We start from the raw sequence: 15,546 nt of genomic DNA, 5'->3' as shown, positions 1-15,546 counted from the left end.
TCTTCAATCTTTAGCTGGTAAGCTTTTGACAAAATGTGTCCTTTACCAGTCAACACCCTTCAGTATGAAATAGAGCAGAGGTCGGCTACTCTTTCTTGCACGAAGGAAAAACAAGGACCAGAACTGCTTGGACTGTATGAGCTTTCACTCTGTTATCAGTGGCCTCACTGGACTAGATCAGACCTGCATGCTCCCTCTGGCCAGGGTGCATCTCACTGATAAAATGGTTTCTCACTGGTGAAACTAACCAAGCATCCAGGTAATACTACACCTGTGGACTCAGCAATCTTAAGTGGGAGGTTTTGTTGGTTGGTGTGTCTGTCATGTCACAGGTCAGTGTGTCCACTGCTTTCTGACTCTCAAGCACAGTTTTGACAAATTCTACATGTTTGGGTAAAATGAGCACATCTGAGAGCGAGGCATTTCATCTTTAGCAACAAATCATGATGCCACACCTACTAGAGTACAATCTGACACTAACATAACAAAGATCTTTTTTTTTTTTGCAACACATTTTTTAAAATCTCCATGCTTTTCTGCCTAACAGGTGCTTCTTGGAGAAGCACCATGGGGTATGCTTAGTACCCCTGCTCCATTTGGTAACTTTTCTGTGCAAATGAGACATTTAGGTGTAGGATGAGAAGAATCGCATGTTTGAGAGTCTCTGTACTGTCTAATCAGTGGCAATTTTTTTTTGACCAAGGTTAGTCTTGTGAATCTGATGACATTCTGGATTTAATAAAAATTTGGGAAAGTAAACATCTATAAAATTAAATCTATTGTTGGAACAGAGAAAGGACTGTAGAAAAACTCAGGGAGGAAGAAAAGGACTGTAGTGTAAGTTAATAGCATTATATCAATGTTAATTTATTTGCTTTGATAAATGTACAATATTTAACACTCAGAGAAGTTGGGGAGAGTATATAGGAGCTCTGTACCATCCTTGCAACTCTTCTGTAAATCTAAAATTCTTTCAAAATAAAAAGTTACAAAAACTAAATCTATTAAATGTAAAATACATAAGGAGACTATGAAGGCTTTATGACTTCAGGAAAGGAATAGGAGAAATATGAAGACCTTCTGAAATCTAAAATTTTCTAAAACAAGTTGCCCTGAAAAACTAAAAAAAATTAAGCATGCAGCTTATAAAAACAGGAAAAATTAAAACGCTAATTTTAATTCAATAATTAAAACTTTGAAAAATCAAATAAATACAATGACTTAACCTTACATTAAAAATTATTTTTGAAAAATGGATTTTCTGAAGCCCTAAAGGCATACAGTTCATTTAAACAAAGCACTGAATAAGCTGGTTTAAATTGAATTTTTTGTTTTTAAAATAAACTTTTAAACATTTCTAGGAAAGCAAATAATTATGCGATTCCATAAAACTTTGGTTAATTTTTAACATCAAAAGCTAATAAAAAGTGATCAAGAAAAAATAATAGAGGGAGCATTTGAGATCTTGTTCCCTGGCATATGTCATCAGTTTGGCTCAAATATACTCTCACAAAAAAGAAATAGAGAATATTAACAAAATAAATTATGTGTTACTTGGAAATACCTTTAGTTTAGCAAAATATTTGGAAGAAAAATTCAAAGAAACTATTTTGCATGCACAAAGATCTCATGATATAGAAATCATGACAAAGTAGCAAATGCCCTCCCTGGGCTTACCAGAAAGACTCCCCAGTTCATTAAGTTTGCAGAGGAAGCTATGCAAATAGTGCTCAAATATACCTGCTTCTGAATGGCTATGTTTTTGAAAAGACTTCAACATTCCAGTGACAAAGCATTGTGAGATGCGGCTTGCTGGACCCCATTTGGTGACCTATCAGGCAGGGGTGGGGAACCCCTGGGAGGACCCTCTGATTGAAGAGACCAAACTCGAAACCCTGGAATTCACGTAATAAGACCATGTTTAATGAACACCAAAATACAGGCGAGTGCAGTGAGGCTTAGAGGAAGGGTATGTGGTGAAAGGTCCCATAGGAACAGCAGAGCAAGATGACTGGTTTCATTTTACAGTTGGAGAAACTGAGTTCGAACAGGTTCACTGGCTTGGCCAAAGCCATAGAGGGTTCCTGGTCCTTCCTTCAGCACCACTGTAGCCTGGCTCAGAGATTTGAGCAGAAGGAAGATGAATGCCCCACAGAAAGAGCAAACACGGTATGCAGATGGGCAGGGGCATGGTATATAGGGATACTGAGGGGGATCAGTTTGGGGGGGGCAGGAACCGGAGTACCTGCAGCCCAGGATACCACAGCACAGCCACCTGGATGTCTGCTTTTCCTCTCATCCTTCCGGGGTGCCCAGACCCTCAGGACCAGCTGAGAGAGGTCACAGGGTGGGAGGGCTGCTCCCTGCAGTGCTCACTGGCCAGTCTTCGCCTGGAATGTACTGTGCATGGGCCCAGTGCAGGGCCAGGCAGGACAGGGTAGAAGCAGCAGCACAAAAAAAATCATGCTATGTAGCCGACCACACTGTGAGGACGCATGCCATGCAAAGGAGCATGAAGGGAAAGTGCCACGTGGACAGGGAGCTGGAGAGGATGCAGCCCTGGTACATGGGCATGTGGAGTCCGATGAAGGGGAGGCGAATAGCACTGGACGAGACCAGCACGCCGCTGAGTCTGAATGGGATCCTGGGGTGCAGGTCAATGCAGTGACATGGAGGAGAAATGGGGTCACCACAGAGACCTCAGGGGAGCTAAGTTGGCTCTCTGGCTGGAGAAGGCTCTGTGTGTCCAGGCTTCTCCAGGCAAACCCCTGGATATGGAGCTGGCTGGTTTGGGGTCGGTCACAGAGGGTACTCCCCTGGCCATCCTGGGTGGCCTCTCTAGGGAGTGATTACACAATGAGGCCACAGAAGCTTCGGGCTCTGCAGAAACACAAGGACACATGATGTTCCTTTTGTTCCTTCATCCCACTGGCCCTTGGCTCTCCCTTGGGAGGGGCCTAGAGCTCAACATAGATCCCGTCTTCCTCATCTTCTTTCATCTTGTAGTTACTGTCCAAAAGGTGTCCCTAGAATCCAGTGTGGGGAGGAGGGAACTGGGTCAGAAGCTCCAAGCAGATGCTCCTGCCAAGGAACAGTCCCCAGGGCACCTATCTCTTCTCAAGATCAACATGCAGCTGGGGAGCCACAGCAGTAGGACAGGCAGAAGGCTGCCGGGCCTTGCGTGGAAGCCATGTTAAGAGGCACCAGCAGGGGGTGCCAGAAACCCACACTTGGCAGCAAGCTCCTTTTGCTTTCTCAGTCCTGTCTCAACTTCCAAGGGACTAAGGCTCAAGGGCTGCAAGACATTGCCCTTTCAAGGCCTTGGGCAAAAGATGCCCCCACAGAGGAGAGCCAGGACCTGATTTTGAGGTGGAGGCAGTGGTGAGTCTGAGCAGGGCTGGGAAGGGCAGGCTTGGCTAGCTGAGGCCCTGGCATTCCTGCCCAGTCCAGCACCAGAGCCCCAGCTACATCCTGATGCTGTCCATGCATATGGTGGTGGTGGTGGTGGTGGGGTCCTTCATTCACTGCCTCCTCCCTGAAGAGGGGGCCTGGCCACCGTCCCACCCCACAGTGGCAGCTGTCACAGTCGGTGCAGGCCTGTCATTGAGTGTCAGGGTCCTGGAAACCCCAGGCCTCCACGGCAGCGATGAGGAAGTTCTCAGAGCAGAGGGGCTGGTTGTTGAAAGTGTCGCAGTGGCCTGTGCGACCCCGGTTCAGGTCCCCGTCGATGTAGAGCGCCTGGCCGCCCCCTCCACCTGCAGGATGCTCAGTCAGTGGCTGCCTTTATGTCTGGCATTTTCCCCAAGGTGCTTCCCTCCTGTCCTTAAGCATCTCCACTATCACTGCCCTGGCCCTACCAGAGACCTCTCTAAAACCACAGGGCTGACCTTCAACCCTCCAAAGCCCACCCGCCTTCAGCTGGGATCCAAATTCCAGGCTAGACTCCACTTCTCAGCTGGTTTACCCAGAATGCCTGTTCCTACTCCTGACCCCTTATGCCTACTTCCTCTGCCATCACAAGGGCTCTGCTTGTCCTTCAGGTGGGCTACCCGCCACCTGGGTCAGCAATGGCTGGCCCAGGGGCTTTGGCCACCGATGACCCCATACCCTTGTCCTAGGCTAAGTGATCCCAGCTTGAGGTAGAGGGAGGTGCCCACCTATGATGAGGCAGTCATTGCCCCCAGCCATGAACATGGACTCAGTCTTGGAGGGCAGGTTGAAGTGCCGAGTGGCTAGGAATGGCGAAAGGCGATCAGAAGGGTCTGAGGGTAAGGACATGGAGTGGCAGCGCAGGGACGAAGAGGTGGTGGTCTCCGAGGACAAAGGCTTGGTCAGCTCTGGGTGTTTAATGACCACCCACTCGTAGCGCTGGACCTCGGGCTGCAGCTGAGGGTAAAAGGGCAGCAAGAGGAGCTGGCATATGGTGCCCTGCAAGGCCCCTTCTGCCCACTTTCCTCCCACAAATCTTCACTGGAGCCCTCTGTGTGCGAGGCCTGTGCCGGGGCTGGGGTGACAGTGCCACACAGGGCAGGTAAGAGCCTGCCTGCTCTCAGGGAGCTCGTGGTCTAATGATGACAAACCAGAAGGAAACAAGAGGATTTCCTGTAGGTTAATGGCTATGGTGAAAGTAAACAGGGTCACATTAGTGGGGGTGAGGTGGGTGCTGGGCCTGTTGACCTCAGAGTCACCCACAAGGAGACTCACTTACTCTAAACACGAAGCATTCTCCAGTCCCAAAGAAGCCCAGTTTGCCTCCAAACTTATTTCTCTCACTCCAATCTGTTGACAGGTAAGCTCCACACACCTGGGGAGAAAGGCCCACGGGTGAGGCTGTGCCCTGCCTGCCCGCAGGAGCATCCCCTCACTCAGGGTCTGCTGAAAAGCTATGGTACTGGGGGGGATATTGTTGCAGCACCCCTGACCCCCACTCAAGGGCAAGGGCTGGAGGTGGAGAGAGCTGTGAGGAGTCAGAGTTTAGAAGGTGGGGGACTGGCAGTGAGAGTGGGGTGCGGGGTGAGTGGCTGCCCAGGCCACCATCAGCTTGTTTGGGATATTTTCATTTTGTTTCCCTCCCTGGCCCTCAAGCATGGGAATAAGTTCCATGTCCACATTCTGATTTTGGGCATCAACCCAGGGAGGCCCCTCAGATGAAAGCTTCCAGGAGGTACCCTGCTCAACAACATTCCCCCACACCCCACCATCAGCCAGCAAAGTGCTTGATTTCACATTAGACTCAGGATCCTCTGGTGGATGCAGGGTTTGCCCAAAGTATCTGACAACCAGTCACTTGTTATGACACAGACACCCAGGCTCCTCCTGGAGACCCAAACACAGAGTCTGGGACAGGGTAAGGAACCCAGAACTGCCATGGGTGCAGGTTTGGGAGCCAATGAACAAGAAGCCTCTGCTGCATGTAGATGCCCCTAGCATCGGGGCACATGAGCTCCGACCTCCCCAGATGTCTCAGGGGACTTTCAGGGGGGATAGCTAATACAGAGAACAAGGCCCTGATGACTATCTGTCAAGGGGTAGAGGCAGGTGAAGGCTGTTGACTCACCTGGTGTTGGCCCACTGTGGCGGGAGGAGGCGAGGCCTTGCTCACTAGGCATTTCTGCAATGCTCCTCTAAGCAGCCATGCTGTTTCAGGAGGGCCTGGACCCCCAGGAGAAACAGGGAGGCCCTGGGTACTTGGGGGTCAGATGGGGAGGCTGAATTCACTTCTCTGTGGAGGGTGGCTCTGCTCTGCGCCCCTAAGTGCAGGAAGGCTGGTGGAGGCTGCAGAGTTACCCACCCTGGGGCATAGGAGCAGCAGACTCCCCAGAACTCAGAGGCCAGGACCCCAGGCTCCCTCTGGTCCCTGCTCACCTCCTTTTGTGTGGTCTTGATGAGAAGCAGGGTGGGCTCATGTCCTTCACATTGGAAGAAGAACCTGGAAGAGACCACATGTGCTAGTCCTGATGGGCAAGTTATCCTGCACTCCTTCCATGTGTCACCTCCAGCCAGTGCCCACAGTGTCCGAGAAACCCAGGCTGTCCGGGGGTGGACAGGCCGGGGAACTGCCATTTCCTTAATCTCCTGGGGACCAGGCATGAAGGCCAAGGACCTGGCAACACTCTGGTTTGGGCACTCTTCTGAGCCAAGATGGAGCTCCCACCAGGTGGCCTGCAGGCTGAGTGGTTAGCTGCCCCAGGGCTGTCTGCCCTGCTGTGACACAGGAGAGAAGTGGCATGGCAAATAGCCCCCAATAGGCAGAGCCGCATGCCAGGTGCTTCAGGGAAGCAAGAACCAGAGGAACAGGTCCCTGCTCTAGGAAAGCTCAGAATGTTCTTGGGAGTCCAAGCATGTGGGAGCTGGGTGGCAGTGGGAAGAAAGCGAGGTTTGAGGCTGCTGCTGTGACGGCACCAGGTGCCCAGGGCTTGGCTAGTGGTCCTGGCAACTCTGCTTGGTCATCTCTTAGCTGGTCCCCCACAGAGGTGGGGGCTGGGTAAATGCACCTCCAGCTGTACTGTAACACTCATGGGGCTGCAGATGGTGCCTGCCACATGGGCTAGGTCGGCTCTGCCTGTGCCACCCCTGCCAGGTCATCCAAGCCAGAGTTTCTGAGGCCTGCCATCAGAGGCTTGAGGGGGCGGCTGCACCTGACAGAGCTGCCAGGGAGGCAGTGTGCCCTGGGGGGCCCCAGCGAGGCCCCCCTCCACCACAGGGCCAACCTGTTCCCAGCTTATGGACTGATGAAGTGTAGAGGGGAGGGGTAGTGAACCATTGCCTTGAGTCGTCCTCTCCTACAGTTCTGTAAGCTCCGCCTCCCATGTCCGAACACCTACATGGGGACCTGGAGCTATTATGTGTACAGCAATGACCTCTGAATTTGGGTGGCCTGGGAATGGAGAGAATCCCAGAAAAGGGTCTCCTGATTCTAGGGCCCCCAGGAAGAGGCCTCACTCAGGTGCCCAACTTAAAGGCCCATTTTCAGCATGGCCTCCCAGAAGCATAGGCAGGATGAGAAGCTGGGCAACTTCATGGCTCCCTCTACCTCTCCTGCACCACCTGGCCATCAGAATCCAGGCTTCAGGGCCTCGGGAGGGCAGGCCCAGCTTTCTCTGGCCACCTTGGCATTACCTGGTCAGGCTGTACCCATGCTGCAGTGAGGAGAAGAGCAGGAGGGGCTGACAGAGGGCGAACCGCTCAGGGATCCACGACCAGATGTCTCTCATCTCCTTCACACTGACAATCTCTGAGTGAAAGTTCTCCGCATGGACAGCCAGGTGCACAAACTGCCTGGGGAGAGGTTCAGAGCACAGCTTCGACTCCAGCCCTGACCACGTCCCCACCCCGGGGTGTACAGAGGCTCTCCTGGGAGCCAAGCCTGGAGGGGACGTCTCACCTATTCAGCCAAGTTAGAGCCTGGTCCTAGGTGCCCTCAGAAAGAAACAGTGGAGCTGTCCCCTGGAGCCCCACTTCCATTCCATTACAAAGAGGGGAGAGCACCCAGCCCAAGTAAGGACAAAAGCATCTTTTCTCTAAGAAATGGGGGCAGAAAGTGAATCAGCTCTTGCAAGACAATGCTGCAGGGCCAGCCAAGCACCAGTAAAGAGCACGACTGAGGCAGCCGGGCAGGCAGGCAGACAGACAGACAGACAGACAGACAGGACAGACAGGTGGTGCCTGAACATTGACTCAGAGACGGCACAGCTGAAGCCAGCCCTGAGAGCCAGCACAAGGAGCGAGGCCTTGGGACAGCCAGACTGGAAGACAGACAGAAGCCAGGCATGAAGATGTGATTTCCAGACCTACCTTTTAGAAAGTGAAACACTGAAAAACAGGAGGAAGTAACGGACACGAAGGAGGAGAAAAATAAAACAGACAAGGAGAGGTTACTGGCAAATACTGATGTCCAAGAGTGCCTGCCTTTGTCTCAGAAAAAAGGCCTTCACAGCTACAGTCACAGCATTTGCCACTGAGAAGGTCTCAGGACACCGTGGGCCCTTCCCACCCCTGCTACTCAGGGGTTTGTGCTCAGGGCAGGGGGGCCATGCCCAGCAGCCACAAGAATGGCCAGCGAGGGAGCCCAGAGCTAGAGGGGCACAGAAGGGATGCTGAGACATGACCCAAGGCAGCCAGCCCAGCCCACTGTTGGATCTTCTCACCCCATGGTCAACACCCAGTTTTTGTCTCTGCCATGGGCCTCGGGTCTGAGGATAGGACCCAGCACCTTCCATGCCCACAGCTGCCTAAGCAGCCTGTGGCTGTAGACAGGAAGGCCCGATCTCCTTTCCAGTGGTTTTCTATCCACGTACTGATGACTGCCTGGCAGTAGTAGACCAAGAGGCTGCAGAACAAGCTCATGCCCTAGGCCCTCGGGATGTATTCCTCCGAAGCCCTGCCCCACGAGGGCCCCAGCAGCCTGCCTAGAGGCCCGCTACACCTCAGCCTCAGGGGGCCTGCCTACCTCTTTTGCTTGACAGTGATGCCCTTCTGCTTCAAAGCTTTCTCATTGGCCATCTGTAGGAGCTGAATCTCCTTCCGAGAGAAGAGGCGAATGGCGAAAGCTTTCTCCAGCAGCTTCTCGGGAGACACAGTCTTGGCAATGTCCTTGACGAAGGCGCGGATGTCTTGCTTCACGTTGTCCGTCTCAAGCGGCTGCCCAGCTCTAACCTTGTGGAAGAACTTGAGGATTGCCAGTGCAACGCGGTACAACACCTTGTAGCCTTCCACCAGGAAGACATCGAAGACTCGAGCGAAGTAGTTGATAGGGAGCTCCCCGAACAGCCATCGCTGCCAGTCCGCATAAACCTGCAGGACGTCTTCCGACACAGCCACCATCAGCTTGTGGGCTGCCTGGCAGTACTTGTTCACCAGATCCCCAAACGTCATGCAGGAAGACTCGAAGGCCAGGAAGCTCTGGTCAATCAGCTTCTTGCTGGGGTCATTGCAGGCCAAGATGCGGCAGGCCTTTTCGAAGCACTCGGCCTCGTCGATGCTGTAGTGCAGCAGCAGGGCCACGACTGCGGGCAGGGCTGGGCAGAAGGAGATGTCGGGGAACTGGTTGGCGATGCACAGCAGGATCTTCCGCACGGCACCCTCGCCCCGTGTGTTTAGGCAGTAGCTGGGTACCTGCGTGTTGTCCACAAACTCGGGCAAAGGCAGGCTGCTGCTGCTGTGCTTGCCCACAATCTTGCCCACGATGTCACTGTACACACTGGCATCAGGTGTGACTGTGCGGCAGGGGATGTCCCGGATCAGGCGCTGATACACCTTCCCGCGCAGGGCATGGCTGTGGGCCCAGTAGCCCTGGCGTGCGAGCTGCTTTAGCTCCTGCAGTTCTGTGCAGCTCAGCTCCTTGGGTCCCAGGTCCTGGATGGCAATATCCATCTTGTCTCTGTCCACAAAGCAATTGTACCCTGGGGAGTCCATAATGTAGAGTATGCCCGGAGAGATGGCCCTTGGATGCCAGGAGGGGGCAAAAAGCGGCTAAATCCTCCAGCCCCCTTTCTGAGGCTCTTCTGCTAATCTGTTTGCCATCGCATACCCTGTAGGATTAAAAACCACACTTAATAACACGTGTATAAAGGTTCACATTTCAAGGACCATGTTTTTGTTCGAATCTTTCTATAAAGTATTATAAGGGCTTCCATTTAAAATAAGTGGATATTCTGAGAATTCACTATGAACTCTGAAAGTGTAATGTCTTTTCATAGAGCTTATAAAGTTACTGGAATAGGTCACACGGATTATGAATAATGAATAATGGGAGGCTAGAAACAAGTTCCTGGAAGGGCTGAAAGCAACTCTCGGCTTGGGGGCAGGTGGCCCGTCAGGCTTCCACACACCACCACCCTGTGGCCTATGGGCCTTCTAAAGAGGAGCGACTGGTTAAGACGACTCATTTAACTTGAGATGCTTTGTTTCAGTTCTCGAAGACTTCAAGTCTTTAACCAGTTGTGTATCATGAGGAAGACATACACCTACTCTGCCCCACTGTCCCCGGGTTAGAATTTGGAGGCTAGCTCCTAACTTTCTAAAAATGCCAGCTAGGTTTCAGGCAGGCATTCCAGAGGAGAATTACTGGGGCTAAGACATGAGGGCTAAGAAATAAATGAAGCTATTGTCACAGCTTCAAAATTAAACATTTCTTTCATAAACTATATAAATATCTAACCAATGAACTGTATACCTGAAACTAATTTAAAAAAATTAGACATTTCTGCGTCCAAGTAAGTCATATGTATTGGGGATTTGGTGCTGTCTCTCTATTAGGGATAACTACTGAAATGCAGGCAGACATTTAAAAATGGGTAAAATGTACTATTTGAGACTCTGTCACTACAGGTGGACAGCAAGACAGAAGTCTACTGTTCAGAATACCACAACTTAACATCTGTTTTTGCTAAAGGCTACTCTCCTCGGCATAAAAGTACAACAGTCCGCCCACGCACCTCAAACTAATCTTTCCACCTGGGATGTCACAGGGTTTACTTCAGTGAGTTTTGGTAAATGACCAGATCATTCCAGTTTCTCTTGAATCTAGAACATTCATCTGAATATATAAAAAGTAAAGAATACGTTAAGAACATTGAGTGGAAAGTGTACTGTAAAACCTGTCTTGTGAGAAGATGTCTTTTTTATTTTTTAGGGGAGACAATCCTTGGTTGATTTCACAGATTGCAAGGACTTTGTCAGCTTACAATCCTTATTATTATTATTTTTTAATTTTTTTACACCTACAGCACCTGGTCTTCCTAGGTGGTCTCCCATCTAAGTACTAACCAGGCCCAACCCTGTTTAGCTTCCGAAATCAGACGGGATTGGGCTTGTTCAGGGTAGCAGGGCTGTAGACCAGAAGATATCTTGAGAAAGCACTTTGATATGGTTTTTTTTTTTTGGTCATAAAATATACATAACAAATTTACCATTTTAACCATTTTAAGTGTACCATTCAGTGGCATTAAGTACATTCACAGTGTTGTACAATATCACCAACATCTACCTCCATAACTTTTTCACCTTCCCAAACTGAAATTCTATGCCCATTAAATGCTAACTTCTTGTTCTCCTCCCCGCCCGGCAACCACCACTCTACTTTCTGTCTCTTAGAATCTGATGACTCTAAGTACCTCACATTAGTGGAATCATACAATATTTGTCCTTTTGTGCCTAGCTTATTTCACTATCATAATGTCTTTTTTAAAAATGTAAGATTTTATCTTTTATTTATTATTTTTATTTATTTATTTTTTACACCTATAGCACCTGGTATTTCTAGGTGGTCTCCCAACCAAGTACTAACCAGGCTCAACCCTGCTTAGCTTCCGAGATCAGACAAGATCGGGCGTGTTCAGGGTGGCATGGCCGTAGACAAGACCTTATGTTTTTAGAGTAGTTTTAGGTTCATAGCAAAATTGAGAGGAAGATACAGAGATTTCCCATTTACTCCTCCACCCCCACAGGTCTAATTTCCTCCATTATCAACATTCCCCATCATGCGTGGTACATTTGTTACAACTGATGCACCTATATTGACATATCATAATCACCCATAATCAACAGATCAATGAGAGTTCACGCTTGGTGCTGTACATTCTGTTTGGACAAATGTAAAAATGACATGTATTCTCAATAGAGTATCATATAGAGTATTTTCACTGCCTGAAAAATCTACTGTGCTCCAACTATTCATCGCTTCCCCCATTTATAAGAATCCCATTCCTTTTTGTGGCTAAATAATATTCCATTTTATGAATAAAACATAATTGGTTTATCGATTGACCAGTCAATGGACATTTGGGTTGTTTCCACCTTTTGGCTATTGTGAATAATGCTGCTGTGAATATGGGTGTACAAGCGTCTGTTCCAGTTCCTGCTTCCATTTCCTTTGGATATACAGTATATCCATATGTGGTTTTTATAGGGGCTTCCCTATTGAAAACATATTTAAATAGTTTTGACAACATCCATTTAATACGTCTCACTGGAAAAGTCTTGCCCACAGCAGAACTAGGTCTGCTGCCAGTGCTGGGACCTTCTTCCTCAGAAGGTCCTGTTTGCTTGGTCCTGGGAGGGAAAGCAGTGATTCCCTTCTTCCTCAGGTTCTGAAGGCCAGGTCAACAGGCCCACTCACACCCCCACAACCACGGCCAGGCTGTACTCCACAATCTTCCATGTGCAAATTACCTGTAGAGTTTAAATCTTTCATTCTAGGCTCTATGTCCACTAACCTCTGGAGGGACCCCAGGCTCATCCTGTTTGTGTGAAAAGAACCAGCTCCTTCTCAGAGCAATAAACGTGTTTATAAACAGAGCAAGAGCAGAGCAGGACAGCACCAACCCTCACTCAACTGGCATCAGATTCAGGTTGAATATTAAACTGGAAACTCCAAAAGCGATTACTACACTTTGTAAAGTTCCTTCAGAGAGGACCTGGTTTTGTTTGTTGCAGCAAGTAGCACAGGAACACGATGGATTCAGAGGGACTCCAAGGCAAGGATACATGCAGGAGACCCTGAATGAGCCCCCTACACCCCCACAGGCTTCCTCCCTAAGCCCCCATCCAAAAAGAGCAAGGCATTTCTGTGGCCAGGCAAACAAGCTTGCAATGACTTCCTCAGGCATCTCTAAAACCATGTCCAAGGTGGTTTTCTTAGGTTTCTTTTACACGAATGCATAATCACAAAAAAAAAAAAGTCAAAGAATACAGAATTACAGAGTAAAAATGTAAAATCCTGTTTACATCATCCCTTCGATCCTACTCTCTTCCACTAAGATAATCAACCACTGCTCACATGTTGGCGCATATCCTGCAAAGCCTTTTCTTACATTTACGCATTCGCAGCTGAGTTAGATTGCTAAGGCTGGCTACTGGGAAGGGGAAGTCAAGAGGTGGGAAAAAGATCAAAAACAAAATCATCCAGGTTGAATATTCACACTCTGGAGATAAGTTTCAGAGTTGAAGTGATGCTCTCTCTGGTTATTCCACCTGCAGTGAACGGCCATCATACAACACTGTCTACACCACCCGCTCCCATGCACAAAACAAGGCTTCACCTGTTCCCCACAGTCCTCCAGCTCCTGACAAAGGTCAGGGGAGAAAAGAGAGGCAGAAGCTAATATGGGAAATGATCCAGTTTCAAATCAGACAAGCCTAGCTTCAAAGTCCGGCTCCACCCTGTTCACCTGAACCTCACAAGAGCCATGGGTCTTCCTGGAATGGCAGGTGCTTGTCTGTAAAACGGAGTTGGTAAACACAACCCACCTCACTCTGCATTAGTCCCCACACAACACCTGAGGGCTGGGGTGTGTGCGATTTCCCACTCTCTCACTTCTACTCTCCCCAGCTCAGGCGGCCCAGGGCAGCTGGCTGGCCAGGGCCCTGCCAGCAGGTGCCCTGGAAAACCACTGTTCCCTGCGCCTTAGGAGTGGGAGGGAGGGAATGGTTTCTTACCACAAACACTGTACTCACCTAAAGGCCACACCCCCTGCTCAAGTTCACTGTAGAGGAATGGCGGTGGGGGTGGGGGCAGGGCTGGTCCTCTGAGATGGCATCACTCTCTCGGCCCTGTGGGACGGGGCTGGCCCCAGCTGTCAGCAGCTCCCTGAACTTGGAATGTAGGGAAATACAGTTGACCCTTGAACAACAAGGGTTTGAACTGCATAGGTCTACTTGTATGTGGATTTTTTTCAATACTATAAATATCTTTTCTCTTATGATTTTCCTTTTTTAGAGACAGCCCCTGTCTTATGATTTTCTTAACATTTTCTTTTCTCTAGCTTACTTTATTGTAAGACTACAGCATATATATATATATATATACACATATATATGTATGTATGTAACAAAATATATGTTAATAGGCTGTATGTCATTGGTAAGGCTTTCAGTCAACAGTGGGCTTTAGTAAAGTTTTTGGAGAGTCAAAAGTTATGTATGGATTTTTCACTGCATGGGGGGTGGGCGGGCCAATCCCCTGATCTCTCTTCGGGAGCATCCCCCAATCCCCCTGTTGTTCAAGGGTCAACTGTATTTTGTGCCTTTTGTCCTCGACTTTGGGCCTAGCCTGCGATTCTGGGAAAAAATGTAAAATTCCACTTAACATCCTGTTAGACTCATAAGGACTGCAGATATCGATCATTTTAGATAGTGGGGACATCACACAGCACGTCTGGAGTGCGGGGGCTACTTTAGTAAGGGTCATCAGGGCAGACCTCTCCCACTTTGAGCTGAACTGTTGAGAAGGAAGCAGCCAGAAGAACTGAGGAAAGGTCACTCTGGACAATGAGAAGAGCAAGTGCAAAGGCCCTGAGGCAGGTACAGACCTGTTGTGCTACGGGAAAGGGGAGCCAGTGTGGCCAGAGTACAGTGAGCGAGGGAAAGAGCAGCGGAGATACCCATAGCGTAGATCATGAATGAGGAGGCGTTTGGATTTTATTCTAAGCGTAGTGGGAAGGGATGTGATCCAACGGATGTGTTTAAAAGCCAAGTGTTGTCAGGATTAACTGAAACTGTTTATAGAAAGCACTCAGCCTAGGCTAGCATGCCAGGGCAGCTCAGGTGTCCCGAGGGCCTCTGTTACTGTTCCTTCAGGGTTCCCTGGCACTGGCTCAGAGACATCTGGGGAGTGATGAGGTTCTGATGCGTTGATGCCTGATCAGAGAGGCCTGAGCATGCCTGCTCCTCATGGGAGTGGTGTAGCCACAGGAAGCCACCACCAAGGTTCTCCCCGAAACCCACATAGGTCCCCTGCTCTCTCAGGGACAGTCCCTCCAAGCGGCCTCTCTCACAGACCTGTTTCCTGTTCCCAGCCAGTAGGCCCTTTCCAGTGACCTGCACATCCCTTTCCTTCACAAATACTATGCCTGTTTGAGAGTTTAGGCTACCTGATGGGAAACAAGTATTTCTTAAAAAGAAAAAGAAAAATGTAAGTGGAATGAATGACTCTATTTCCCCAAAATATTATCTTGCTATGTCAGTGAAACCTCCGTCCAACTCCCTGTCCTGTCATGATAACCAATGCTTCCTCTGGCCAAAGTACACTGTCCAGGGGTCTTCCAAAGGCAAGTTCATATCACACTCTGGTGAGACCCAACACAATAGGGGCCCCCTTCAACAGCTGCAGGCCCACAGCACCACAGAACCCCAAAGCGTGCCCAGAGAAAGAGGGTGGTGGCCAGCTGGGGTGAGAGGAGTCCAGGTCCCCTTGAGCCTGATGGCTGTGTGGCTCTGGGTACGGCCTTCCAAGCAGATTTCTGACCAAGAGCGGGGTGGGAGGGAAAGCAGATACAGAAGGAAGGACAATTCCTCATTGTAGACAGTGGGGCAGGAGACACCAGGACCAAGCAGCTGAGGTTCAAGCAGGACGCCCTCCAACACCATCCTCATGAACCACTGAACGCAAATCCCACAGCTGCTGGCTTTAGGCGATTTAGCTTTGCATGTTTACCTCCTTTAATCCTGAGGATGACCCCACGGTGCCAGGATTTGCTCCACTTTATAAACGAGGAAACTGGGATACAGAGAGGTACCCAGGGATTCCCAGGCACTGAGAGAACTATC

At 49.6% G+C, this 15,546-nt stretch overlaps 1 protein-coding gene and 2 pseudogenes across 3 annotated transcripts in view; all 3 read right to left on the bottom strand.

The window, feature by feature from the left end:
• Nucleotides 1–1,901: 1,901 nt before the first annotated feature.
• Nucleotides 1,902–15,546, bottom strand: part of TBC1D24 (TBC1 domain family member 24) — a 24,192-nt gene continuing 10,547 nt past the window's right edge. The window contains exons 1-7 of one of the 3 annotated variants that reach the window (XM_039885041.1): nt 13,456–13,571; nt 8,450–9,530; nt 7,120–7,278; nt 5,866–5,929; nt 4,709–4,804; nt 4,158–4,386; nt 1,902–3,755 (exon numbers count right to left, since the gene is read on the bottom strand). In XM_039885041.1, the coding sequence (XP_039740975.1) occupies nt 3,601–3,755; nt 4,158–4,386; nt 4,709–4,804; nt 5,866–5,929; nt 7,120–7,278; nt 8,450–9,414 (1,668 nt within the window). In that variant the 5' untranslated portion in view covers nt 9,415–9,530; nt 13,456–13,571 and the 3' untranslated portion in view covers nt 1,902–3,600. Of the gene's footprint in view, nt 3,756–4,157; nt 4,387–4,708; nt 4,805–5,865; nt 5,930–7,119; nt 7,279–8,449; nt 9,531–10,436; nt 10,517–13,455; nt 13,572–15,546 lie in introns of those variants that run through there. The other 2 variants (XM_039885040.1, XM_039885039.1) reach the window with 2 other exon arrangements.
• Nucleotides 10,719–10,837, bottom strand: LOC120620601 (uncharacterized; annotated as a pseudogene).
• Nucleotides 11,239–11,357, bottom strand: LOC120620589 (uncharacterized; annotated as a pseudogene).

The sequence above is a fragment of the Pteropus medius genome, unplaced genomic scaffold, assembly GCF_902729225.1.
Source record: "Pteropus medius unplaced genomic scaffold, Ma_sr-lr_union100, whole genome shotgun sequence".
NCBI lineage: Eukaryota > Metazoa > Chordata > Mammalia > Chiroptera > Pteropodidae > Pteropus > Pteropus medius.
The sequence above is the reverse complement of the archived record's forward strand: the minus strand, read 5'-3'. Positions and strand labels throughout refer to the sequence as shown.